The sequence below is a fragment of the Podarcis muralis genome, chromosome 5 (genome assembly GCF_964188315.1).
Source record: "Podarcis muralis chromosome 5, rPodMur119.hap1.1, whole genome shotgun sequence".
Taxonomy (NCBI): domain Eukaryota; kingdom Metazoa; phylum Chordata; class Lepidosauria; order Squamata; family Lacertidae; genus Podarcis; species Podarcis muralis.
In genome coordinates this window covers 40,522,634-40,549,223 of record NC_135659.1, presented here as the reverse complement: position 1 = coordinate 40,549,223, position 26,590 = coordinate 40,522,634, and the positions used below count along the sequence as shown (strand labels likewise).

General features: G+C 41.5%; 1 protein-coding gene across 1 annotated transcript in view; it reads right to left on the bottom strand.

Moving 5' to 3' along the window:
• The window catches only part of JAK1 (Janus kinase 1), a 35,799-nt gene extending 10,352 nt beyond the window's left edge, over positions 1–25,447 (bottom strand). Inside the window, exons 1-15 of the mRNA XM_028733192.2 lie at positions 25,207–25,447; positions 15,074–15,151; positions 13,509–13,707; positions 11,746–11,869; positions 9,751–9,904; positions 8,346–8,509; positions 6,588–6,927; positions 5,525–5,707; positions 4,586–4,743; positions 3,849–3,972; positions 2,905–3,094; positions 2,257–2,363; positions 1,324–1,464; positions 443–530; positions 63–190 (exon numbers count right to left, since the gene is read on the bottom strand). Of these exons, the coding sequence (XP_028589025.2) occupies positions 63–190; positions 443–530; positions 1,324–1,464; positions 2,257–2,363; positions 2,905–3,094; positions 3,849–3,972; positions 4,586–4,743; positions 5,525–5,707; positions 6,588–6,927; positions 8,346–8,509; positions 9,751–9,904; positions 11,746–11,869; positions 13,509–13,707; positions 15,074–15,079 (2,106 nt within the window). The 5' untranslated portion in view covers positions 15,080–15,151; positions 25,207–25,447. The remainder of the gene's footprint in view (positions 1–62; positions 191–442; positions 531–1,323; positions 1,465–2,256; positions 2,364–2,904; positions 3,095–3,848; positions 3,973–4,585; positions 4,744–5,524; positions 5,708–6,587; positions 6,928–8,345; positions 8,510–9,750; positions 9,905–11,745; positions 11,870–13,508; positions 13,708–15,073; positions 15,152–25,206) is intronic.
• Between the last annotated feature and the right edge of the window lie 1,143 nt (positions 25,448–26,590).

The window sequence follows — 26,590 nt, the reverse complement described above, 5'->3', positions numbered from 1 at the left end:
ATTTTGTGATATGGAAGACTTGCAGAAAGAATTGCTATCAGCAGATAACATCTGGGACTTACCAGGTAGCTCAATGCACTTGCCAATTGCTTTGCTACTTTGAATTTCCAAGGAGTAGTAAGCAGATCACTCTTGCGGTGCATGAAGAGATCCAGAGGTCCAAATTCGACAAACTCTTCTACCATAATGTCTGCAACAAGCACAGGAAAAACAAATTAGTGGTGTAGGAAGAGCACAGATACTTCAATCTCTTTAATGCATTTTTAATTGAGAGGGAAACTGCAGGCAAGGCATATTTCAGGCAGGTTTAACTTAGAAGCATATGCATCACCAGACTGATTTTTTTATTTAAGGTAGAGAGAGAGAGAGGTGTGTCATTTTAAGATGAGGAATTCAACTACCACTTCGTTTTGAAAAGCAGTACTCAAAAGATTTCACTTACTTTCCACATCACGGACACAAACTCCATGGAGGAGGACGATGTGTTTGTGGGAGATCTGCCTCATCATGCTTGCGGTCTCAAAAAATGCCTATTACACACACAGGGTGACAGAGCAGAGATTTTAGATCAACGAAACTACGAAAGGAAGAAGCAACAGTAAAAGTCTAGAGACAGCCAGTGTCTAAACAATAACCAAGTTCAGTGATGCGCATATGTTTAAACTACTGCTTGAGTTTGTTATTATCCATGAGCAAAATTCCCCTCACCAATTACAATAGCCCAGGTAAGAGGTTTTATGTAAAGTCCTGCAGCCACAGAAAGATCCTGGAGTGATTCATGTGGCTGTAACAGAAACACAGGTTGCCAGTTTCTAATGATTTATAAAGGGAAGCATTCTGCGGCATTTCTAAAGCTCCAGGGATGTGCAGTCCAAGAAGCACTTGCTGGTCTGCACCATTAGAGGAGCAGTATCTTAAGATGCAGCACCTGTTTCTACCGTATAATGACACGCAGGAAATGAGAAACCCCTATGCAACACACATCTTCCCCTCCAGGCAAGAAAGAAAGATTTCCTGATAAAATATGTCAGTTACTAACAGAAATTTGGGACACCCCATTCCTAACTGGGAACATGAGACAGATCTTTCACATACAAAGAGACTAGTTTCAGTTCCACAAATACCTTTAATACATGGGTATTTTATCTCTTCCCAAGTGGAAATAGGCATTGATGTAGCCTCACAAACAATTGTATGAACTCCCACCCAGGTTATAAACCATAATTTCAAATGGGGTTGACAATCATTTATAGTCTTGCATTCCAGACTGCCTATAAAAACTTAGCAGCATTGACAGCAGCCATTTCATAAAGTGTGACATACCAGAGAAAAGTGCCTGTGACTGGGGTCCAAGACTTTCAGAAGAACCTTCATCGCCTTTTCAGCCTGATAGCTCTCATCTTCCTTATACCTAAGGACCCCAGAGTAAATCTGCGTTCTTGTTCCTCTGCCAAGGTGTTCACCCTAAATTATAGTTTAAATCCAACAGTTAGAAATTGTGCCATACTTATCCATTGGCTTTAGAACTGCAAGGAACATCACATCCCATCACATCACTTTGGGTTTTCATTATCAAGAGGTATATTAATTGTACTATACTCATTTGATAGATAAGAAGCTAGAGATCAGTCTTCTGCATTGGTATCAAATGAGTCCAACGTGACAGATATAATTAGAATATCGCCTAATGGCTTCTTTTTCAGACTAACAAGATATGAATGAAATTATTTTGAAATCCTAAAAAGTAATTCCACTCGGGTTGCTATCTTTTCTTTAGACTGCAAGTCAGTTTGATGGGACAGCTTTGATAATAAGTTATTTGTACTCAAATGAATTCTGGAGTCACAAGAGTGTTCTGCAAATTGCAGTAAAGTTACTTTATGCTTTACAGAATCATGTGTGGTATGCATTTCTCATTAAGGAAGTCTTCCTCTTTAAAACAAACTGATCTGAGTAACCTTTCACCTAAAAACAGCTTGACTCATAGCTCCCTCTCCAAAAATAGATTAGAATATCCTTTTTGCAACAGATTAATAGCAGTGCATACAATAACTTGCAGGATTTTAAGAAGGTGGAAATGAACCTTTTTGTTACCACAGAAACATGAAGGTGCATTGTAATCTGAACATTTACGACTGATTTCAACAGAGGTTGGGATAAGGTGATCAGTGTTTTCCTCCATTTTCTTAGACATTGGTATTAATATTTATCAAAGAGTAATAAAACACAAAATGTTTAAATGTCATGATCACTTACTTGTATTATTTCTTCTTTAAGGATTCGGTGGAAGCTCAGCTGTCCTAACGGGCAGACTGGTTGCCATTCTAGGGATTTCTTTGTCGCCACCAGCAAATTGGAGATTTCTGGAAATACAAAAACCGTTCTCACTAAAACACTTCAAATAGATTTGCCACTTCATGTGATGTTTCCAGAACAGTGGCAATTAGCCAGCACTGGGGTATGACTGTAGTAGGTAAAACATATGCTGAACATACTCTTCAGCATTGCCCTGCTTAAAACACAGAAAGCTTAGATGAGATACAGACGTTTTCTATGAGAAACACAAGTTGAAGTTAAAGGTTTTCCATGAGAAATATACCGTATTTTTTGCTCTATAAGACTCACTTTTCCCCTCCTAAAAAGTAAGGGGAAATGTGTGTGCGTCTTATGGAGTGAATGCAGGCTGCGCGGCTATCCCAGAAGCCAGAACAGCAAGAGGGATTGCTGCTTTCACTGCGCAGCGATCCCTCTTGCTGTTCTGGCTTCTGAGATTCAGAATATTTTTTTTCTTGTTTTCCTCCTCCAAAAACTAGGTGCGTCTTGTGGTCTGGTGCGGCTTATAGAGCGAAAAATACGGTACTTCTGTAAAGTATCTTTACTGAAAGACCACATTAAAGACACTACCTCTTGGCTTTGGCTGACAGCACTTCTTGAGTGTGAAGACTATATTGTCTGTCCTAAGCATCTGTCCTTTTAAATGGTCCATCAACTCCTTCAGAGATAGAAATAACCGATCAGATCCATGTAAACGACATCCATCTTTAGTCATTTCAATCTGGAAGTTCTTGTACTGTTTTGTAGGGTTCAGCATTTGCTGTGGGGAAGGAAGGGAGACAGAATAAATCATCATCAAGTAAACCCAAGTAACATGGAGATAATAATTAGGTCTAAATGTATTCCTGAGGAGATTCCAGTAAATGCAGTGAAATCATACTAGAGGTTTGTTTATCAAGCATTTGATGAAGCATTTTCATCCTATCTTGTGACACAACGAAGGAGTCCTGGATGATTCATCACATGTATGATAATGAGAGGAAACATCACATGTATTTTCTCAGCCAGAATCTGGAACAATGTCATCAAGAGCTTTGCCATCCAATGTAAGTTGATCAGTTAACAGTGCCATGTCAATCAGAGAGGTACAATGACAGATGATTTCAGAACTCCTTGGCATCAAAATTTCAGATTAATACTTTAGCTACACATAGATCACACTCCAACTGGTAGTAGAAATACTACAGATGAGAAGGAACCGCCACAACTAGATTATTATTTAATCAACCACTCCCTGTCTCTAGTTTACCTTCCAGACAGCAGAAAGGTACATAGTATGGAGTCTGCTTAAATTTGTCACATGCAGAAATAGACTCTGCTAGTTTCAGCTTGGAGGCTCTCTCAGAAATAAGTGGGAACAAAATGTCACACTTGTACTGGAGTCTCATGAGCATATAAAACTAGCAAAGGCAAGACTTTTGTCAATCCTAAATCCATAAATTATTTTTTATAGATCAAAATACAGTCTTTACAGCTAAATCTATTGGGCATATAAATGATAACTCTTATTGTACCTGTGAGTATTCACTACATATAACAGTCATGAGGATGTTATGGAAATCTGTACAGCTCCACCTCAGGACATACATCCCCTCCTCATTTCCTTCTTGCTTCAGCTTGTTGATCGCATAATCTGTGCTGGAAGTGTTCAAAAATGAGCAGTTATACTCAAAAGCCTCTTGAAAGCAAGTGTCATGTAGCAAAACTCAGCCAATTTTTTTAAAAATATGGGATAACCACAGCATAGACATTTCAAGTAGGGGCCATCAGGAATTCCAAATAAAAATAAGAGTGAGAAATTCAGAATATGAAGTTCAGTTTTCATGACCTTAAAAGTTTGGAGATTCTGTAAATAGCAGTTTAAGAGCAAGTTCAAATTTTGGACTGTGACTCATATTTCTTAACATTTGTTTTTTTAAAAAAACGTTTTAAAAGATTATTTAGAAAGCATTCCACAACCAAGAATACCACACTTATTCAAAAGTACCACCATATGGAGGTATCTTCTCTAGATGTTCATATTATTATTATTATTATTAAGTTAACCAGTGGCACTGAATGTGGGAAGGGAATACTTTAAGAACAACTTTAGCAGCTTAAGCTGTTATCAGTTCCTTCACTTCAATGTAACCGTTTACTTTGGTTTTAATTATTCTGCAGAGTCCAAAGTAGCATTGGTGAGAAATAACGTGCATGTTGTTTATGTGAACAAAACTTTACAAAGTATAGTATTTGAAGGATATCAACTAACCATATTGGACCATGGCAGCCATTTTTAATGTTGTGTTTTATCAAGGGCGGCGCGACATCAGTGCAGAGATAATGGTGGGCATCTGCAGTAAGCCTGAAATACCCATCTATCAAAGCGGCAAATGACAAAGCTTCCTCACACGAAGACAGCTTGAATTCCTAGAGCAGAAACGTAATTTCATGAAGAATTATTCCTCTTCAATTAAGAAACAAGAGTAATCAACATTTAGGAATCCATTTGTTTGCTTAGAATTTTGAAGTTTGTAAAATGTGTATCTATCATACACAGTGCACTTGAGAGGAACTAAAATATTTATTTATTTATTTATTTATTTATTTATTTATTTATTTAAATGGATCTTCAGCTTAAATCCATAGCACCTGTTCTGAGAAGGATAAACTGAAGACCCATTAAAAAGGAAACACCTCCTCTAGACCTTGGCATTTTCCTACAAAAACGTTCAGCCTTCTCTGGATTCAGATCTATGAACCTTAGACACAGCTTCCCACTATTGGGAAGAAGATCTTGTATGCACAATCAAACAATTTGCATAGGATATATTGCTATAATTAACAATACACAGTTGGGTTTCTGTCAGTACTTTTGCAACACCTTGCTCAAGTGGTTTGGATGATCACACACATATATGTATATGAGCTAGATGAGTCTCGTGTATTTTCCAGTCCTTTGATGACAGTGTAAATAGGACAAAGTTCCAATTTCAAATAAGGTTCAGCAGGCTACTCCAAAAAGGGTAAGATGAGCCTTGTCACATGCTAAAATTGTCGTGTTAATAATTTACAGTGATAGAATAACCTCCTTAGTGCAACACTTGATTTTTCTACCAAAGGGCATAGAATTAAGGAATGGTAATTTTGTTATCATTTGCACAGAATTCAAAAGTGTATGAACATGTGTAATGGGATCTAGAGCTCTTACCATCCTTTTGTTATCTTGCTTGTAAATGCAGACCGTGGATTCCTTGATCACAAGGTGAGTAATTTCGGGAAAGTAACAAAAACTATTCCATTCTTCTTTCTTACTTTTTTCTTCGTTCTTCTTGGCTTTGCCATCTGATCTTTTCCTCTTTGTTTTGTGTTTCTCTCTCTCGCTCTGTGTAACCTGTGTGACACAAACACATGTAGATTAGGGGCAGAAAGACAGAAGAACCCTGAACCTGAACAGTTCTGGAACTGTGTGTTGTGCCGTGTGCTTGCACAGAAAAGACAAAAAAGAACACTGAATGATAAAAGTGAAATCAAATTAATTGTAGGCAATTGTGTTGGCCTACAAAAAGGCAGTTTTATATTTCTTCAATTATAACTGAATTACAGGGCTTGTCCACATTTCTGCTTGTCCCATAATGAGAAAGCATGGGTCCAAGCAGTTTTTCATTTGTCCCAAGGAAAACCCACTGTTTACCACTGAATCGGAACAAACATCAATCTGCAGAAAAACAGTTTGTTCCAATTCAGCAGCAAACACTGGGTTTTCCCAGGAGAAAATGGTGTGGCAAGTGGAATGAGCCCCAAATGAGGCTTTAGAAGTGCAAGACATCCCATTAGTATTGAACCATGATATGAGCAGGTTTCCAATGCAAGCACCTGCTCCTTCATTCATTCTTGATCTTCTCACACCCATAAAACAAAGAGTTCAAAAGTCCTGTAACTGAAAAGATCTCTGTCCATTGTTTGAACTTCCTTCTGTTGTACAGTCTTGTTCTAATGAAACCTTATTTAAGAAGACACTTCTACCAGTACAAAGTGTGTTTATAAATAAGTAAACACATCTAAGCCATAGCTACCGACTGGAAGCAACTTTCATGACCTCAGAGGCTGGGTGGTTTACCTATGAGATTCCTAATTATAGCTGTTTCTGAAATTAACAATGCTGTACAGATGTTATTTAAATAAATAGGTGAAATGCAACGAAACAATTCCTCTAGCGCAATGACTTTTAGCTAGGCAATGGAACTGGCACTTATGCCCATCAGGATACTTACAATTGGTTTCAGCCGCCACTGGATTCCATTATTGCCTGTTACCATCACTTGATAACATGGGATGATCTCAGAGTAACCCGTGTCAAAGATCTTCTCATTCTCTGATGAAATCAACAACGAGGCAGTCTCGAGTATCTCTGCACCAAAATGTTGCGTTAACGTTTCCAATGTCGCCAAGTATTTCACCTTCAGATCATGCGGAGAAACGCTGCTGTCACAAATGGTCTTCTTGTTAAATTCCTTAAGGAAATCCTTGAAAACGTTGTTTATCCGTGTTCTGGTTAAGATGTTCCTCTGTCTTATGGTCTTGCTCAGGCTTTCGGGAATATACCGTTTATAGCTGGGAAGGGGTGGGGAAGAGATGCATATTCACTGTTTCTGTCAATGTTTCATTTATTCTAAGCCGCCATGTTTCATGAAAAACAATGTATAGAGAAACAAAAAACCCTTCAAAATATCAGATAAAAATACTGAATACAAATACGTAAACACATAAAAGCATATTTGTTGTTTATGAGTGCAATGTATTTAAAGATATGTGGTTCAATTTATTCTCCTTCCGGCTCAGAAACCTCTCCTTGAAATAGAGGGTTGATATCCTTTGATGTGTCCACCACTGACAGAAGGCATGGTTTCTGAAACTTGGGTCTCCAGCTGTTTTGGGACTACAACTCCCATCATACCTAGATTGCAAGGCCCTAGTGGTCAGGGATGATGGGAACTGTAGTCCAAAAACGGCTGGTTGGGAAACCTTAATCTACAGTAGGCATTCCTAAATTGTGATCTGAAGACCATCAGTGTTTGACAAGATTTATTCAGGAGGTCTGCAGTCTGTGTGTGTGGATTTGTGGTTGAAGATGGGAGACAGCACAACCACTGCACTGAATATTCATATTATTTTAAGTTATATTTGTATCGCTTCTTATATTGTATTGCAGTTTATTGCTCAGGTCTGATGGTTACTGCAGACTTGATGGAATATATGTTTTGTTTGATGAAGTATATTCGATTTGTTTCTATTTCTTTATGTATTGAATTGTGGTGGTCTATGGCTCTTAGCAATAAAGATCAGCAGCAATAAAAATACAATTAAGAACCATATAGCTTGGTCAACTGCCACACTCTACACAAAATGTGCCGAGCAAGAGACAGACAACCTTCCCGAATCACATGTCCAGATGGAACAGCCACTGAACACCTTCCCTTGACCAAGGCTAATGCTTCCGGGGACATAAAGGAGCTCTTAAGAACAAGTCAGAGAGTTTACCTGGCCCCAACTGCTACCATATTAGTCATGACTAGCTAATAAAAGTAGTGTTCTGGACAACAGTAATAAGGAACAGTGAAATAAATGGAGCTAAAGGGAGAAGGTAATGCTTCTGGTAACTGCAGAAATGTGCTACTTGATTGGTACAGTTGAGACCAGGCTGAAGATTTCCAAGTCAGCAAAGCCCTGGCTAAACTACTCTCTTGTAGTCATGCAATATCAACAAGACAACACAGGCACATACTGTTGCTTTGCAAACAACAGGAGACAACTGAGTGGTGTGGAATTGTGTCTGGGATTCTGAGAGGAGAAGGGAAGAATTCAATCACATCAACTACTGAGAGACACACCAGTAAAATGCTTTGAGTTCAGTGACAACTTAAGCCATTATAGTTCACACCAATAAAGGTTCAGGACCTGCTATGGCACATTTGTACTATGAATGCCTTCAACTTCATAAAAACTTTTTAAAAATAAAAATTCCGACTCACCTGAAGTCTCTGGAAACATCTGGCAACTTCAGGTCTTTTTTAAGTGCATAGTGTGAGATTGCAAGCACAGCCATCCCCAGACACTCATTTTCAATTTCATTAATCTCCTGGTCATTTTTCGGATCCCGAACAGGTGCAAAGCATCTTATCAAATCATTTTGTCCCTAATCAGAAAACGGGAGAAACCTGTTTTTAGCTAAAGGCATGGCTGTATCATTTCAACCACCAGAGACCCATGAAGAAAACTATGTGAAACATTTTAAAGCTTGAATCAGCAAACGAGCAAGGCCACTTCTTCACGACAAAAAATAAATAGTTAACACATATAGGATCAAGAGGCCCAGGTGTAGGATGCAAAAAGGTTCACAAACCTGATTTACTTATATTGCACTATCTACAGGTAACTTTTCTGCAGATGTGCATCTAAAGAAATATAAAATTGTTGTTGTTTAGTCGTTTAGTCATGTCCGACTCTTCGTGACCCCATGGAACAGAGCACGCCAGGCACTCCTGTCTTCCACTGCCTCCCGCAGTTTGGTCAAACTCATGCTGGTAGCTTCAAAGACACTGTCCAACCATCTCGTCCTCTGTCGTCCCCTTCTTCTTGTGCCCTCAATCTTTCCCAACATCAAGGTCTTTTCCAGGGAGTCTTCTCTTCTCAGGAGTTGGCCAAAGTATTGGAGCCTCAGCTTCACGATCTGTCCTTCCAGTGAGCACTCAGGGCTGATTTCCTTAAGAATGGATAGGTTTGATCTTCTTGCTGTCCGTGGGACTCTCAAGAGTCTCCTCCAGACCCATAATTCAAAAGAATCAATTCTTTGGCGATCAGCCTTCTTTATGGTCCAGCTCTCACTTCCATACATCACTACTGGGAAAACCATGGCTTTAACTATATGGACCTTTGTTGGCAAGGTGATGTTATTAAAATTAAAATGAATCTATTAAAAAACTATTGTTGAACATTTAGTCAGTAGCGGCCAGTGGTGTGGGTGGAGCAACATGGCTCCCCCTGCTTCCCAATACAGTGTGTTACTGGCACTTATTGAGAGGGAGAGGCAAGGTGCAGGGAGCTCAATGTGCAGCATGTGGAGGTGAGAAGCATCAGATTGGCTCCACTGCCATGCACAACACTGGGCCAAGCTCCATGTGCCCTTACCCTTGGCAAGCACCAGTGGCCCACCAGTGACCCACCCCACTTCACTAACCACTACTGCATTTAGACAGTGTATGAATGGAGAACTTAAACTGGATTTTATATGGATCATTTAAAAAATAATCGATCAGGTCATGAACATGATCATGAGACCCACCCCCTCCTGAAGAAACAAATACAAAATTGTACTGGTAATTTTAAAAAAGGATGCTGCTGCTATACCACCAAACATAAAATCACTCTCTAACTTACCTGTGCAAAGATATATTCTAGTGAACTTGCATCAAGTAGAGGTGTTCCTTCTTGTGCTAGTTTCTTCTCATAAGCACTCTTAGATTTCTTTGGAGAATGTCGCCAGACCGGGGGTTCACTTTCATTTGTCCCATGCCAATTAGTAAAGTAAAACCTTGAGGAAGTAAGGAAACTATGTGATGTCATGTGCAAAATTTAACCTTTTTAATATAAGACTAGAAAATAAGGACTCAGCAAATACCAAAATAGAACCTGGTCAACAAAAATAACATTCAGCTAATAGGAACGGCAATTCGCTCATGACCACTCAAGTTGAGGCTGCTAATTTAAGACTAGCAAAGCCATCTGCAGCTGACCTACCTAGTCCCTTATACTGCTCCCCCCCCCAAGCCCCCCAAACTCATTGTGCAGCCCAAGCCAGTGATGGCCGTATAACCTTCATAACACAGAATTTCCCCTTAAAGTGACTCAATCCCAGCAACTACTTCCTGCTAAGCACCAGTATCACTCAGAGTAATGACCACACAAGGTTGGGCAAAACAGAACATTAAATTCCACCCAATAGGTTTGTGACCTTGGGGGGAAAAATCCAATTTACCATATTTAATATCTGGCACAGTACTGTTTAGTTTAATTGTGCCACTAACAATACTGTCACTGAAGCGATGAAAGCAGAGTAAACTTAAAAGAGCATTCTGATAAACAGGTGGTGCTATCCTGTTTGCATGGATCTCTGGAGCAGAGTGGGCAAGAGTGAGCTGTATACTGGAAAGTCCACAGTTCAAATCCTCCCCATGAACATACTAGGTGGCTTTGGGTTTTGTGAAATACAAGTAATAAAGGAGGATTCTGATGATAAAAATCAACTGAATTAGAGCTGGGAGGTGGGTGGTATAATATGTATGCGCAGGAATTAAAAGCTAGAAAATTAGACCGTGTGCGTGTGTGTGTACATACTATACGTATACATATACATATATGCGCCTTTTAGGTAAAAAATGATGCATGAGTCTGGGAATGGCCACATCTCCATCTGATCAGCAGATATACCTTCTCATCCATCTCATTGCTTTACTTTATGTAGCCTGGAAATACAAACCATCCTAAAAAGGGTGTGTGGAAATGAATATGAGAAAGCGGCCATTAATTTGCTTTTTTGTTCCTTAACACATACACAATCTTGTATCTTGTATCTGTTTTTACTTTGCTGTTTTTTGGACTGTAGCCAATTTCTCTTTGTGCCACCAGGGTTCAAAGAATACATTTTTGCAGGCTACAAAATGCTGTAACAATTGTTCCAAAGGCAGTCGGAGATCAACGTTACCTCGAAGACCACGTTTCAAGAAACCCACAGTTCATATAAGTTTAAATTCTTATACACAGAGACTACAAGAAGTTCAGATCCTCCTGGAGTAAGTAGGGTTGACATACGTTCAGAATTTTCCGGACGTATCCGGAATATCGAGGTTGGCAGCAGTGTCTGAGTGGAAATTGGCAGAATGTCCATGAAAATTCGGGTGTATGTCAGCAGTGCCATTTTTGTCAATTTTTCATAAAAATAGTTCAAAAACAGCATTTTTAAAAAAGTGATTTTGCAAAAAAAAACAAAAAAAAAAACTGAACAACTAGGGGGAGGGGAGCTCTGTCCAGATTGTCAGTGTTTGAAATATGGCAACCCTAATTGTAAGACTACATCAAACCAAATAATTATGACTTTATGCCTGGCTTAGCTATTCATTGAACTCATACCTACAGTGATCTTCTCTCAACACCCCTGGAAACTCAAGGCAACAATCAAATAACAAAAGTTACAAAGAAATCATTTTGTGTCATAAGCAGTAAGACTAAAACCTTTTCAAACCTTTCAAGTCAGACTCTTGGAAAGAGACATGAAAGGCTACAGTCTGAGGACCGGTTGCAAATTGAATTAAATACCATATTCTACAGAAAGTCACAGGTATTTGAAAAGATTTAACAATGTCTTGTTACATGTACCTCATGCGATAATGTACTCGGAGTACAGTTTTGTCATCTATCTGGAAGACATGATTTGGGGCATACCACAGCTTTGTGTGTTCGTCAAAGAGTGCAAACAGGTTGTGGCACAATGGAGATATAGCTGTTAAAAGAAACGATGTAAGTTCATCAGCTTGGGAAAAAGCACTATAAAAATGTATTCGCACAAGTCCTTAAAAACAAAGAGGTGATAGGGAACTGAGCAGAGCACAAGACACCTAGAACTAAAGGGCACGTTGCATGTGAATAGCAGCCAATCAGCACTGTGTGCCAATCGGGGGGGGGGGGGGATTACACAGTACTAGACACTTGTGACGACAAAGTTGGATAAAACAAATACAGAAACTTCAGCCCTGTTTGCATGTTAGCAATCATGAGAGAAGTGGGAACTGTTTTAACATAAGTTGTCAATGGAAGAACAGAGGAGATATTAAACCATCCGTATGAAGGCAGCCCTGTTTAGGGAAGCTTTTAATTCTTAATAGACTATTGTATTTTAATATTCTGTTGAAAGCCACCCAGAGTGGCTGGAGAAACCCAGCCAGATGGGTGGGGTATAAATAAATTATTATTATATTATATTATTATTATTATTATTATTATTATTATTATTATTATTATTATGCCACTGCAGCTACCCTTCTGAAATTTGACAAGATGCATCCCCTCAGAAGGAACTACCATGCCTGCAAATATCACTCAATTCAGCCAAAATATAGCAAAGTTATTGCCTGTTCCTTTTTTTGTTGCTGGGGGAGGAGTAGGGTATCTAGCACAAAACCCCTTAATTTGGTGGATATTGGTCTGCACAGGAAAAAATCCATCTACTGTACTTCTGTCAAAGGGACTTAAAAAAAATTATATCCATAACAGTGAGTGTGGGAGGCATGATGCTTTGTTCTTCAGTATCAGGATACAGGTCCGCACCCTAAACCAAATCTGACAGCCTCAGAATCGCTTCAGATCAAATGTTGCTTTTTTCCAAAACAAAGTACAAACTAAAATATTGTGACCAGTGCACACCTTGGTAAGACGGAAGAGGACACATTAGGGAACAGGACATATTAAGGAGGACTTAGTGGGTCACATTTATACATGGTGTCCACACAAGCAGAGGCAAAACTGAGAATTTGTTAAACTAATAATTATGAATGAAAAGGGGGAAAAACCTAATACAATATCTAAAGGGATATTTAAAAATAAATAAATCAGAAAATCATTCTATTTAAACCAGAAAATGTAGTTGAGAATGGAATAGAATGAGTTGAGTGTTGGCGACTGGTGCTATTTTCTTTTGGGGGACTGTCTGTCGTAGTTTAAACCAATGCTAAGGACTGGGGGGATTGTGTTCATGGTTTGAGTGCCTCATATTGTGCTTCATTTTTACTTATTTTGTTTTTTATATGTTGCATGGTATAGTCGTAATAAAGCTACTAAGCTTCATAAATATTATGATTATTTTTGCGGCAGCATCCTGGAGGGCCCAATCTTTCACTGGATAACACAGTGAAGCCATGAATTCTTGGCCAACTCTAAATCCATTAAGGGAAAACAAACTGTAGTTTTCTCAAGGGAATCACCTACAGAGAAAGTGTGTTCCGAAAGCCCACAAACAAGATTAAAGGGGGGAGGGGTAGAAAAACCTATTTGGGGAATTTCAGCAGACACTAGGCTACAGCACACCAAGCTAACTGCATTGGCATTCAGGTTAAACAGTAGTATAGAAGACAACTAAAACTCACAGCATTTCCGGGCAGCTTCAATGCAGAGGTCTTCTGCTGTATACCTGCCAGACGTATACCTAAGAGAAGGCTTCTCTTGCAAATAGAATGCTACTTCCAGGCCTGGTTCTTGAGCTTCTGTGTTCACTTCATTTTTCCTGGAACTTCTCAGTTTGGCACAGAAAGCCATGGCTTTGCAGTCTTCTCTTACATTAAAAAACTATATACAGGTACATGAAAGGGGAAGAACCAGAGAACAGTACACAGAAGAGTTAGATTGTACTTCCGTTTCCTTCTCGTCTTGCAGCCAAGGTTGTGTAGGCATCTGGGGATAGGCACCAATGTGAGAAAAAACTCCAGAAAATACTATTAAAAATAAAGACTCTAGTAACTATGGTCAATTTTGGATACACAGTTTTCTTGCAACCGTGAGGTGCTAACGAAGAATCCTATCCAGCTTTTAAGACACGAACATTTTTGTTGGGACTGACAGTCAATATTAGTTTCTTGATTTTAATTGCAATTAACATCAGCTATTCTGTTTTGGGCCTGGGATAAAAAAAAGTTTCAGTGCACTGTCACAGCAAGTCATCTTATCTGGAAGTGCTTTTGCTCTTTCACCTGCTTAGTGAAATGGATGGCTTAATGCAGTTTCCTGTGTGTAGACACTGTACATGTTTCTATAAAGTGTTTTTAAAACTTAAATAGTACTTTCCTCCAAAGGTGGGTGGCACATACCACATATCTCACAGCCAGCTATGGGCAATTCAGGGGTGCAGGGTAGCGAGTGGGCTGAATGCTGTACAGGTGGCTCCAGCTATTGATAGATCCAAGACCAGTGTACAGGTCTTGATCAATGGAGAGGGGCCAATTTTAGAATGCTGCTAGTGAGCAAGTCAAATGGTAGCTTCTCCTCTGCTCTACACCCTCTCAAGCTCTGATTCTGGTTCTATGTTTGCAGGACCATCCACTTAGATGCCCTCTCATATGGCATAAGCCACTACTAACAGGACACACACTCCTAATGATGTAAATACCAAGATAGTATTCCAACAGTAAAAGGAGTACACCACCACAAATCTGACACTGCTGAATTTGGACTCAGCAAGTTCTGGGACTGTCACTCGCCACAGCAATTAACAGATCCACCTCTGTATCACCAGTGGCTCCCTAGTTCAGAATGGGTCACCCATGCGGACGAGTTGTTGCATCAATCTAACTGGATTCTGGATTCATTTGTGCTCTGAATAGCATTGAGACACACACTATTGTTTCCTGCTTGACTTTGTGATCTCACTTTGTTGAAGAAGAAAAAATCCTTTCTCTTTGTACTCAGGACATACATGCCTATCCACCTAAGTACCACTTTGAGCAACTGACAAAGTGGGCTCTGGCTAACCAATTCTTATACTATAAAAAATTGAATCTTTAAGTTGCCACAATAGCACATATGCTATTGACTGGCAGGAAACAATAGCACATATGCTATTGACTGGCAGGAAACAAGGACTAAACTGATTTTTTAGAAAATGGTGTGTGGTTTGGTCTTAAATTTGCTAACACTATAATTATATTAAAATACATACCGGCATTTATATGGCTGTTTGAACTTCCAAGCCAGCTAAATAGATGTGACTTCAAGATAATCCAGAATTTATTCAACCCTGAACAAGAGAACAGAAAATAGTATCAAATCCTGAAATTTTAGGCTACAGGAAAATAATGCCAAAGATAACTTTCAGTTTACCAGAACAGGGTTTTAGGAATGCTCCAAAAATACGATACTTTAAATATCTAAATGTTCTAAACTGGAGTGGCTATATATTTGAGGTGGGGAGAGAGAGATTTCCATTCTGTCTATAATATAGCTAAAATACAGAGCCAAAGCCAACTTTTCAAAAACTCTCATCCATGTCTACTGATGTTCAAAACATCGCATGTTATCATTTTACAACAGCAAGGAATCTTTTTTCCATTGGAGAGCCACATGTCCTCATGGAAAACAACATTTAAGAAGTGGCGGGATCAGTAGGCGGAGCAATGGCTACATTTCAATCGTAGGCAAAAGTATTTGAGAATGTGAATCAGGATTGGCAGGGGTGTGGCCTGGGACAAATGGTGTAGCCCAGTAGTTTTCAACCAGTGTGCCGTGGCACCCTGGGGTGCCTTGAATGATGGTCAGGGGTGACATGGGCAACACTTGCCTCTGTCCCTCTTTCCTTCTTCCTCTGATTCCCTCTCACATCTCTGCCTCCCAAAGGATTGCACAACTGTTTGTTGCTGCAGCAGCTCTGGCTACAAGCTTTCCATGCAAATGGTGCCTCTGGGGCTGACCAGGGATGCTTCCCAGGCCGCTGTGGGGCAGTGTGAAGAGGCACCTCTCTTTGGGGCAGAGGGGAGAGCTCAGAGACCAGGGCAACAGCTGCGGCTGCCCAAATGACTACCAAGGAGAGAGGAGAGGAGAGGAGGCTGAGGGAACACTCCACAAGGAAGGGTGTTTGAAAAAGGGTGAGAAGCTGCCAGCTCTGCAGGAAAGGGGTGACATAACTCAGCACCTGAGCCCCACAAGGGTGCTGCAGAAAGAATGTAGCTGGGTCAAGGGAGCTGTGGACTCAAAAAGGTTAAAAACCTCTGGTGTAGCCTAAGGAGAGTCCTGAGGGATGGAGAGAAAGGCCCTCCCCTATTTTACAAACACAACATGATGATGTTAACACCCCCTTTAGAACATTCTAGTACAGTGGTGCCCCGCAAGACGAATGCCTCGCAAGATGAAAAACTCGCTAGACGAAAGGGTTTTCCGTTTTTTGAGTCGTTCCGCAAGACGAATTTCCCTATGGGCTTGCGAGTTCTTGTGAGTTTGTTTCCTTTTTCTTAAAGCTGCTAAGCCGTTAATAGCCGCTAAGCCGCTAATAGCCGTGCTTCGCAAGACGAAAAAACCGCAAGACAAAGAGACTCGCGGAACGGATTAATTTCGTCTTGCGAGGCACCACTGTATTCCACTCCATAGGGTCTCACAGCAAAATTAATTTCTCCTGAAGGCTACAGAATCTAGACACTCATTGGAAATGCCTTGTTTTTTTAATAATAACTTAATAGAGGAACAATACATTTGAAAATTGATTATACCACAACCACTGAAACATTTGTGAGAACTACTAACAAGGAAGAATACAGATTTAAAGATGAAATATAAAACCTACAGCTTTCCCGAAAACCTCAACTCAAGTCAAAACTATTGCTTTTGAGAACTGCTTTTATGCTACACTTAACCCTTAACTCTAGTCTCCAATTATAGCAACTATTCCAGGAATACAGAAAGTAGGGAGTGCAATTCTTTTGCAATAATCTTCTAGGGGCCAAAACAATCAATGCCCAGTCAATAAGTACTTACTGCAAAGCTGTCCTCATATTCTTGTATTCAGTAGGATTTTTTAATTTTTCATTTTTAAAAAGCAGCTCTTCAGCAACAATCTAGTCAGTGGGATATAGTCATCCACAATATTCACCTTGGTTGCTGAGTACTCCATATCCAACAAATTACACCATTTATCTAGACACTTAATACAGTTGTATCATGGGAGAAGAAAGGCACAGAAATCCAGACTTCTGATCCACACAAACAATACCTTGTATGCTCTCAAGCATTCTACTGCTTTGGGAGAATCATGCCAGGGTGCAAAGAGCAGTTTCTTCCACCACCTGCTGCAGGGATTTGTGTCAGGTGGGGGTGGAACCTCACCGCGTCCTTTGGCTTGTTGTTGTCTGCTCTCTGTGGCAATGGTCCCCAAACTCCCCACCCCGCACCCCAGACTGGCCACAGACTGCTTGAATATTACTGAGGGTTTTGGTGGGCTGCTTAAGGATTTTTCTGCTGTTGTAGCAATTGTAATGCGCTGTGTTAGGTGCTTTACAATTTTTAATTCTGTAGTCCATGCTGTAGACCACAGGGACAAAGCTGACTGCACTTTGGGAACCCCTGCTCTATGGTGTTCTATTAATATATATTTGCTGGCTAAGTATATTTAAAAGCAAGTGACAACTGTAAAGTATTTTGGGTCTGGCTCCATATACCTCAGAAGTCGAACGCCTTGCGAGTCTTGGCTCCTGAACGCTGCAAACCCAGAAGTGAGTGTTCCGGTTTGTGAATGTCCGATGTAGGTTTCGCGGGTTCCGATTGGCTGCAGGAGCTTCCTGCAGCCAATCGGAAGCTGAGCTTTGGTTTCCAAATGTTTTGGAAGTCAAACAGACTTCCGGAATGGATTCCGTTCGACTTCCAAGTGGTTCTCAACCTGTGGGTCCCCAGATGTTGTTGGACTACAACTCCCATCATCCCTGAGCTCTGCCCTTGCTACCTAGGGGTGATGGGAGTTGTAGTTCAACAACATCTGGGGACCCACAGGTTGAGAAAGGCTATCTTAAAGCAAGACCAATAACCTTGGATGGTGTGAAAAAGCGTGTAATATACTGGATATACTGATGAATAATTATTCCTCTACTTGAAGCAGTAGATGTGTTAGACATTAAGAACTTAATATTATAATGGCAATTGTTTGCCCGTAAGCAGTAGCTTAATTTAGCTACTGAAAATAATATGACATGTAATCCGGAATTTAAAATTAATCTTGAAATATTAATGTTTGAAGGCAGCTTTAGGGCATTAGGTAGTGTTTACAGAAATCTATGGCCAACATGAAAAATTTACAGCATTATAATATCTATGTACTGCTAATGGAGATATTTCACTATTGGAAGAAGATTGCAAGGACAGCCAATAAAATCACAATTCTTTTAAGGATATTAACGGAGGAACACATTAAAGGATTCCACTGCTAACTTCCGTGGACAGGAAGGGAAACCAGTTCCTTCACAGCTGAATCTTATCTTGTTACCCAAATACTTCTTAGTAAATCTGAATAGCTGCAACTCATCTTCCCAGCCACTTTTAAAGAAGTGTTCAGATTTGAGGAAGGCAGCAAATAAATAAACCAAACAATTATTTTTTGCACCCTGCTCTTCTAACCAAAGGCCACCAAGAGCAGATAATTTTTATTACAAGACTTTTATGCCACTTTTCAGGACTGGGATTCTTTCAAAGTAGCTCACAATCAAAACAGAAGCCTGCACATTATCAATACAAGCATTAAAACCACATTTGTTAAAAAAGAAAAACTCATAAACATAAAAAACACTGAAGGCCAGCATAGAACCAATTGGTTGGGTTACAACCTGCCATCAGCTACGCTAACCAGCATAGCTAACAGTGCAAGGACAATGAAAGTTAGACTACAATTCCTGGAAGGCTGGTCACAGGTTCTACATCCCAGACTTAAATAAATCAAGTATTTATGTGCATGAGGCATGTTATTCCTAACATGCAACAATCAAATTCATAAATGCTCAAGGAACTAACCATTTCTGCAGCATTCATTTTGGAAAGGGGAAATGAAAACCTTACTGTCCCTCTGAGATGAAAGTCTAAACCTTATAGCCCTACAGAATATTATGTATGCCAAAAACTGTCCTATCATCAGGTCAAGGTGAATATCCAACATAGGCTTGCTTGCTTGCTTGCTTATTTATTTATTTTTAAAAATTATTTCATTTTACAAGCATAAAATTATAATAATACCAAATACCCACATTGAGATTTCTCTGTATCTCTGGACTTATTTGTCATCATTTTCAAGTGCATATTGTTTCACAGTCCAAATTTTGTATCTGTCCATAGTAACTGTTATATTACAAGTGTGATTAAAATCCTGCTTATGTTTTCATCTGCTCCTAAGTAGTCTCCTAAGTAAATTATATATTTTCCCCCATTCTTTCTTAAAGTTTTTGTCATCTTGGCGAAACTGACCAGAAAGCTCAAGAACAAAGATGACACTTAGGCATATTTAAAATACTTCTTCACTGAAATAATAGAACTGTAGAGTTGGAAGGGACCACGAGGGTCAATCTTGTCAAACTCCCTGCAGTGCAGGAACCTTTTGCCCAATGTGAAGCTAGAACCCACAGCCCTGAGATTCAGTCTCATGCTCTACGAACTGAGATATCCCATATTCCAGGGCAGTATGTAAGAAATGTGCATTAAACTAATTCACAAAATAAATGAATCAATATACAATTTATATCCATTTCACAATCAAGGTTGTACTACTAACAAGGCCCTATACAAATCAGGACCACTTCATCCCTTATATACCCAGTAGGCGTCTGCACTCTGCAAGAGAGTTTCTCCTTCAAGTTCAAAGAAGACAGAAGCCTACTCCACAGTAACGCGGAGCAGGACTATCAGTGTAGTTGCCCCTGTTGGATAAAACCACATCCCTGCTGAGATACGACAGGCACCCGCTATCTGTACTTTCCAGAAACTATTGAAGATACAGTGGTACCTCGGGTTAAGTAATTAATTCGTTCCGGAGGTCCGTTCTTAACCTGAAACTGTTCTTAACCTGAAGCACCACTTTAGCTAATGGGGCCGCCTCCTCCTCCTGCTGCTGCTGCTGCTGCTGCTGCTGAGAACGATTTGTGTTCTCATCCTGAAGCAAAGTTCTTAACCCAAGGTACTATTTCTGGGTTAGCAGAGTCTGTAACCTGAAGCGTAGCGTATGTAACCCGAGGTACTACTGTATTTTCATTTGGCCAGGTTTTTCAACTGGATGCAAAGGTTTGGAAACAATACAAAGCAAACATCTACCTTCCATAGTTTCTGTACTCTTTTAAAAACCATTTAAGCTGTTTATACGGTATGCTTGTAAACCACCCAGACACATTTGCAAAAGGAGATTAATAAATAGTGTAACCATCATGCCAATTAAGATTAGGTATAAAGGTGCATCTATAATTTATATACATTCTGAAGATATGTTCTTTGTATTTAATAAATTTCTTCTCATAGTGTTTAATCTCTGATCAGAAGGTATGCAACTGGATACTGCTGTATAACCCAACTAAATTAAGATTAGGGCAAAATATATTTTGCACAAGGGCCGACAATAAAGTATGGCCTTTTCAGTTACCTCCAAAAACTATTCCCACCGGTTAAGTGTTGGGTCTGTTGTTAAATAACCATGATTTAAATCAGTGACAGAGAACCTGTGATCTTCCAGATGTTGCTGAACACCAGATCCAGTCAGCCCCAGCCAGCATGGTCAGGAATTATGGGACTTGCAGTCCAACAACTTCCAGAGAGCCACAGGTTTCCTACCTCTGATTTCCTGTTTCCAGGAAGTGTGGGGAAAGGAAAGCAGCCCTTCATAGTACATGGAGTCTTTTTCGAGTGACACATAAGGAGACACATGAGTCAGAACTACTCTGGAATTCAGATGATCTGTTCTAACCTTAAGATCAGTCTAGTCAAATATCTGTACCTCTAGGATCCTTATCTATTGGCCAGGCATTTCTTCTGACTAGGGAGGAGAATCCTTCCTCTGCCCCACACACATGATTTATAGCAAGGTATGGGGCAAATCAAGAAAATGGGGGCCTGAAAGGTGTCAAGATGCAACAGCCAACTAGTTCTGTACTGCCTAAGGAGGAAAAGAAGACCTTCTCAGGGCATCAAGTGAAAAATTCATTCTCTCTCTCTCATCAGATATATTTTAGGGATGTAGCTAACCCTGTTCCCTCACCCACATGCAGATGTTAGAAAACTGTTTATTTTGTTTAAAGTTTTGCTTCTCCTCATCCTAACCACTACTTTTCACCAGTTGGCTTCTACTTCCCCTTTGAATGATGGGGTTTGATTTTATTTCTCTGAAGAAATGCTGAATTTGCTAAAATACATGTAGGGGGGGAAGCTGATTATATTTAATGTAACATGACCCACTCCCCCCAAAGGGTGCATGTATGAGACCTTTGAGAGAGAATTATATATAGATATGGTCCAAGATCATGAAGGAGTTCATCATTTCTAGAGGAAACTGCATCCCCCTCCCCACACATAAACATTAGCAAAATGTTTAGGTGAAGAGATGTGATGGCATGCACACATACACACACAGTCACACACACATGTGCAATAATGAAGAACAAGCATAAAGTCTGCCTTAACACAGGTGCCTATTTTCAAACAGTATTTTACAGAAAATCATAATCATATTTGTTCAAAAGGTCTTGTTTAGCCACACACTAATGCACTCTACGTAATTCCAATTCAGCTGGTGCAGCTCTGGGTACAAGTACAGTGGTACCTTGGTTTGAGTACTTAATTCGTTCCGGAGGTCTGTTCTTAACCTGAAGCACCACTTTAGCTAATGGGGCCTCCCGCTGCTGGAGCACGATTTCTGTTCTCATCTTGAAGCAAAGCTCTTAACCCAAGGTACTATTTCTGGGTTAGCGGAGTCTGTAACCTGAAGCGTATGTAACCTGAAGTGTATGTAACCCAAGGTACCACTGTACAGTCTTCCCTTCCCTTCTCACCCCCCACCCTGCCCTATAACATGATGAGATCTAGAGAAAGACCTACTGGCAGAAGCATTTGGGGTACACATATGCCCTACATTCCTCTACTTGTCTCACCACTAAAAAAAGTTACTTAAAGTACCCGTGAAGCACCTTATTTTTTGCTGATAAAGGACAAGTAGAAATATATCCATGGTATAAGGTAAAGGTAAAGGGACCCCTGACCATTAGGTCCAGTCATGGCAGACTCTGGGGTTGCGGCACTCATCTCGCTTTATTGGCCGAGGGAGCCGGTGTACAGCTTCCGGGTCATGTGGCCAGCATGACTAAGCCGCTTCTGACGAACCAGAGCAGCACACGGAAATGCCATTTACCTTCCCGCCAGAGCGATACCTATTTATCTACTTGCACTTTGAAGTGCTTTCGAACTGCCAGGTTGGCAGGAGCAGGGACTGAGCAACGGGAACTCACCCCGTCGTGGGGATTCGAACCACTGACCTTCTGATTGGCAAGCCCTAGACTCTGTGGTTTAACCCACAGTGCCACCCGCGTCCTATGGTATAAGGTACTTGCTTAATAATGGGGGTTTTTATATCAGAACCCCCAACACAAATCAGTGTATTACTTATAAGACATGCACAGTCCTGAGAAGGATGAACTGCTGTATAAAAATACACAGAAGATAAGCTAATGTAGAGTTATTTATCTGGGCAATTTATGTAACATAAACATTCAAAGAAAATTCCTAAGCAGTTTCATCTTTTTCACGAGACCCTATTCTAGTCTGTCACTGCACAATTACTCATTATAATAGGCTCCTCTGGTCCCTTCAAGTATTCAAGATAGGACACTTTCACACACAGTCTTTCATACACGCAAATCCACTTAGCATCAGAGATCTACCATGGCTCCTGCATTGCTATAACACCTGCAACAGCTTCAGCTAAAAAGGTGTGGTTTCCTGTACACTTAAAAAAAAAGAAAAGAAAAGAAAGAAATATGTGGGCATATCTCCATATGTGGGCAAAGTGAATACGCTGATGCCCACACTGCAATTCATATATTTTAAAGGGACAGGGGTCCCTTTAAATTCACAAGAAATGTGTTTTTGGCAGCAATCTACAACACAAAACACAAAGTATTTTGACAACAAATCCCAAGTAAACAATCATAGGAATGAATGGAGCTTAATGGGACTTACAGGTAAGCATGTATAGGACTGTCTGCAGTCATAGTTGCCAACAACTCCTGTAGCTAACATGCAACTGTTTACTTTTAAAGGGAAATAGACTGGTGCTCTTACCCCATAAATCTTATTGCCTATGAAGAGAAGGGCTTCAGGCAAGTTACATTTACCGTAGATTCTTAATTCATCCCACCTTGAAGACTTACGGGTACATAATAATATTTTAAATATAATAATAATAAACCCAAAGCATAATACAGTTCCTTTTAAACCCCTGATCTCTGCACCTGACAAGCCAAGCAGCCTGCTTAAAAGACTGCAGTCCCATAATATGTGTCTGTCTCTCTCATCAGGAAGAAATACCACTACCCAGTGGGACTTACAAACACAATTGCATGAATGCTTGCTTAGTAGTATCTTAAATGCCCAGTGACATACATGAATATAAAATAGGTGGAAATGCACAGTCCATTTCAGGTATTTTTAAGATGACCAAATAGTGAGCTCATTAGTATGAGGGAGGGGGAGAGATGATTTCAAATTCTGTTTTCCATTGCACAAAGTGGTACTACTTAACTTTATTACGGAAATTTCATCCATAATGTTGCTTTATATTGCCATAGAAGAGGCACATCCATATTTCTTCACTTTGTTAAAACTAACATTGTAACAACTGGCTCTATCACCCTAAAGAGCCTAACAGTTTGTGCTTTGGTCACATTTTAGCCAGTATCAGTGCTGATTAACAGCAACACATTTTTCACCTGGTGCAAGTAAGTTTCACCTGGTGCAAGTTCATCAAGCTCATTCTGTACTCATGTTGCTGCTTTACCACTCCTAAAACCTGAAGACTAAGATGTATACATAAAACACAGTAGATTGAGCAGTTCAAAAGAGCAAAACTGCTACTATTTTTCTCTTATGACACAGAACTGTTCTTTCACACGAAGTCAATGTCCTTATGCAACATTGCTAATTGTGCCTGTGTCAGTTCCTCTTTCCCCTCCCCTCCCCACACCATTTGTCCTAGAAGGACAGCTTCATTTCTCTGGCCCTCCCCCAAACAAAACACAAAACAGTAAACAGAAACTTCCTGATGCTACAGCTTTCTTCAGAAGCCGTGCCATGATTCAAGATTAGGACTATTAGTGCCCTTCTTCGAATGCTGTAGTTCAACATACAAAACCCAGCGATCGGCAACAGCTGCAAGTTCTTTTCTGGTTTTAAAGAAACCATATAGTAGCCTGTGTGTGGACGGCGTCATGTGGTTTTCGAGAACTGAGCAAACACACACACACACACACACACACACACACACACACAGAACCCTCACTATGAACACCAAACTGTCTCAAGAACACAGACCACCTCTGGTGCGATTATAAACAGGATGTCAGCCATCTCCACTTCTGGTTGTTTGTCACCAAAGCGCAACGACGACTTGTACACGCGAGCTGGCTATGTCTGCAGAAGGGAAGGAAGCGGGTTTGCTTCTCCTCTCGCTCTCCCCTCTTTTTCTGCAAACCTCTGGTCTCGTCGTACACATCCCCAGCAACAAGTCCACCCGTCATCCTGCCTCCATTTCTTTTATTTGGGGGTGTCCAACAGTCGAATTTCTTGGCTTCTGCGAGACACCCCCCCCCCACGAAACCGCCTACCACTTAGTCCGGCCACCACCAACTCCCCACCGAGCTTGGTGCCGCCTACTCTGGCCGGCAGCAGCAGCAGCAGTTCTCGAGGGTTTCAATTTCCCCAGTCCTGCCTGTAGGGCGCCGGGGATCGAAAGCACCGTCCAAAGCAGCAGCCCTTCCAGGGAGCTCCAGCCATTGCCCACTCTCCGGAGGGAGGGAGGCTGGCGGGTTTCCCCTTCCCAAGGCGGTCCCGCCTCTTGCGCTGAGTTCCCACCCTTGGAAAAGCACCGCGGGGGCTGGGGGAGAGCTTTGTGGGCAGGAGCCCCCGAGCCCTGTTCCACAAAACGGGCAAGCGCGACCCCCAAGCTGGGCGGGCCAGGCTTCTAAGATGGCAAAAGAAGAGTCACCCCCCCGGGGGGGACGCCATTCACCCCGCAGCGCCCCGGGGTAGGAGGAAAAGAGGGCTCCTTTCTCGCCCTGCGCCCCTCGACGTACTCACCGCTTCCATGGGCGCCTCCCTGGGCGAAAGGGGTTCCGCGCTGCTGCCCGACCTCACTCCCTGCCCCACATACTTTCCTCTCCGGCTCTCCAGCCAGAGCAAGGAGGGTGGGGGAGAAACGCGGGGCTTTCCAGGCTCCGACCCCAAGGGGAGTCGAGGTCCGCTCCCGCCCACGCAGGATGGCGACAGACCCACTGAACCCGTCCGCTCCTCTCGCCGACGGCTGACTGAGGAAGCAAGCCAGCTGCGCCGAGCCAGTGCGCAAGCGCCGGGGGGTTGCCCAGCGCAGGCGCACTGAAGTTTCCTCAGCCTTCGCTACGTTTTCGGTCTGGCCAGCCCCTTGTGTGCGTGCGTGGTGTTTTTTTAAAGTGACGTATTGTTCTGCAAGCGGGGGGTGGGGGTGGCTGTTGCTGGAGTCCCTTTCTCGTGCTGCCACCCTCCGAACCTCTCCAGGAGGAGGCACACGAAGAAGGGCCCCAGAAGATGATCTCAGAGTAGGTTCATAAGGAAAGAGGCGGTCCTTGAAGTATTGCCGTCCTAAGGCTTCACAGGTCAAAACCAACACTTTGAATTGGGCCCAGAAACTAATTGGTAGCCAGTGCAGTCGGACCAGGATCAGTGTAATATGCTCAAAGTGCTCTGGTGAGCAACCTGGCTGCTGAATTCTGCACCAGCTGAAGTTTCCGAACTGTCTTCAGAGGCAGCCCTATGTATAACACACTGCGGCAATCTAACCTTGAGCTTACCAGAGCATAGACAACAGTAGTTAGGCTATCCGTGTCCAGATAGGGCGTAGCTGAGCCACTGAGGCCACATGAACCTCAAGCAACAGCAGAGGATCCAGGAGTACCCCCAAGCTATGAGCCTGCTCCTTCAGAGGAAGTGCAACCCCATCAACAGCAGGGATCTCCCACCCATCTGGTCTAGGGAACCACCCACCAACAGTGCCTCCGTCTCATCTGGATTGAGTTTCAGTTTGTTGGCTCTCATCCAGTCCATTACAGAGGCAAAACACTTCCACTGCCTCAACTGCAGATGTAAAGGAGAAACAGAGCTGAGTGTCATCAGCTGATGTACTCCAAACCTCTGGATGATAACCTCACCCAGTGGTTTTGTGTAGATGTTAAACAACATACGGGATAGGACTGAACCCTGCAGAACCCCACATTGAAGGTTCCACAGGACTGAAAAGCATTCCCCAGGCAACAGGCTCTGGGAAGAACCATCCAAGCAGGACTGGAACCACTGCAAAGCGGTGCCACCCACCCCTAGTTCGGACAGTCACTCCAGAAGGATAGCATGGTTGATGGTATCGAAAGCCGTTGAGCGGTCGAGAAGAATTAACAGAGACATGTTTCCCTTGTCTCTCTCTCGACAGAGGTCA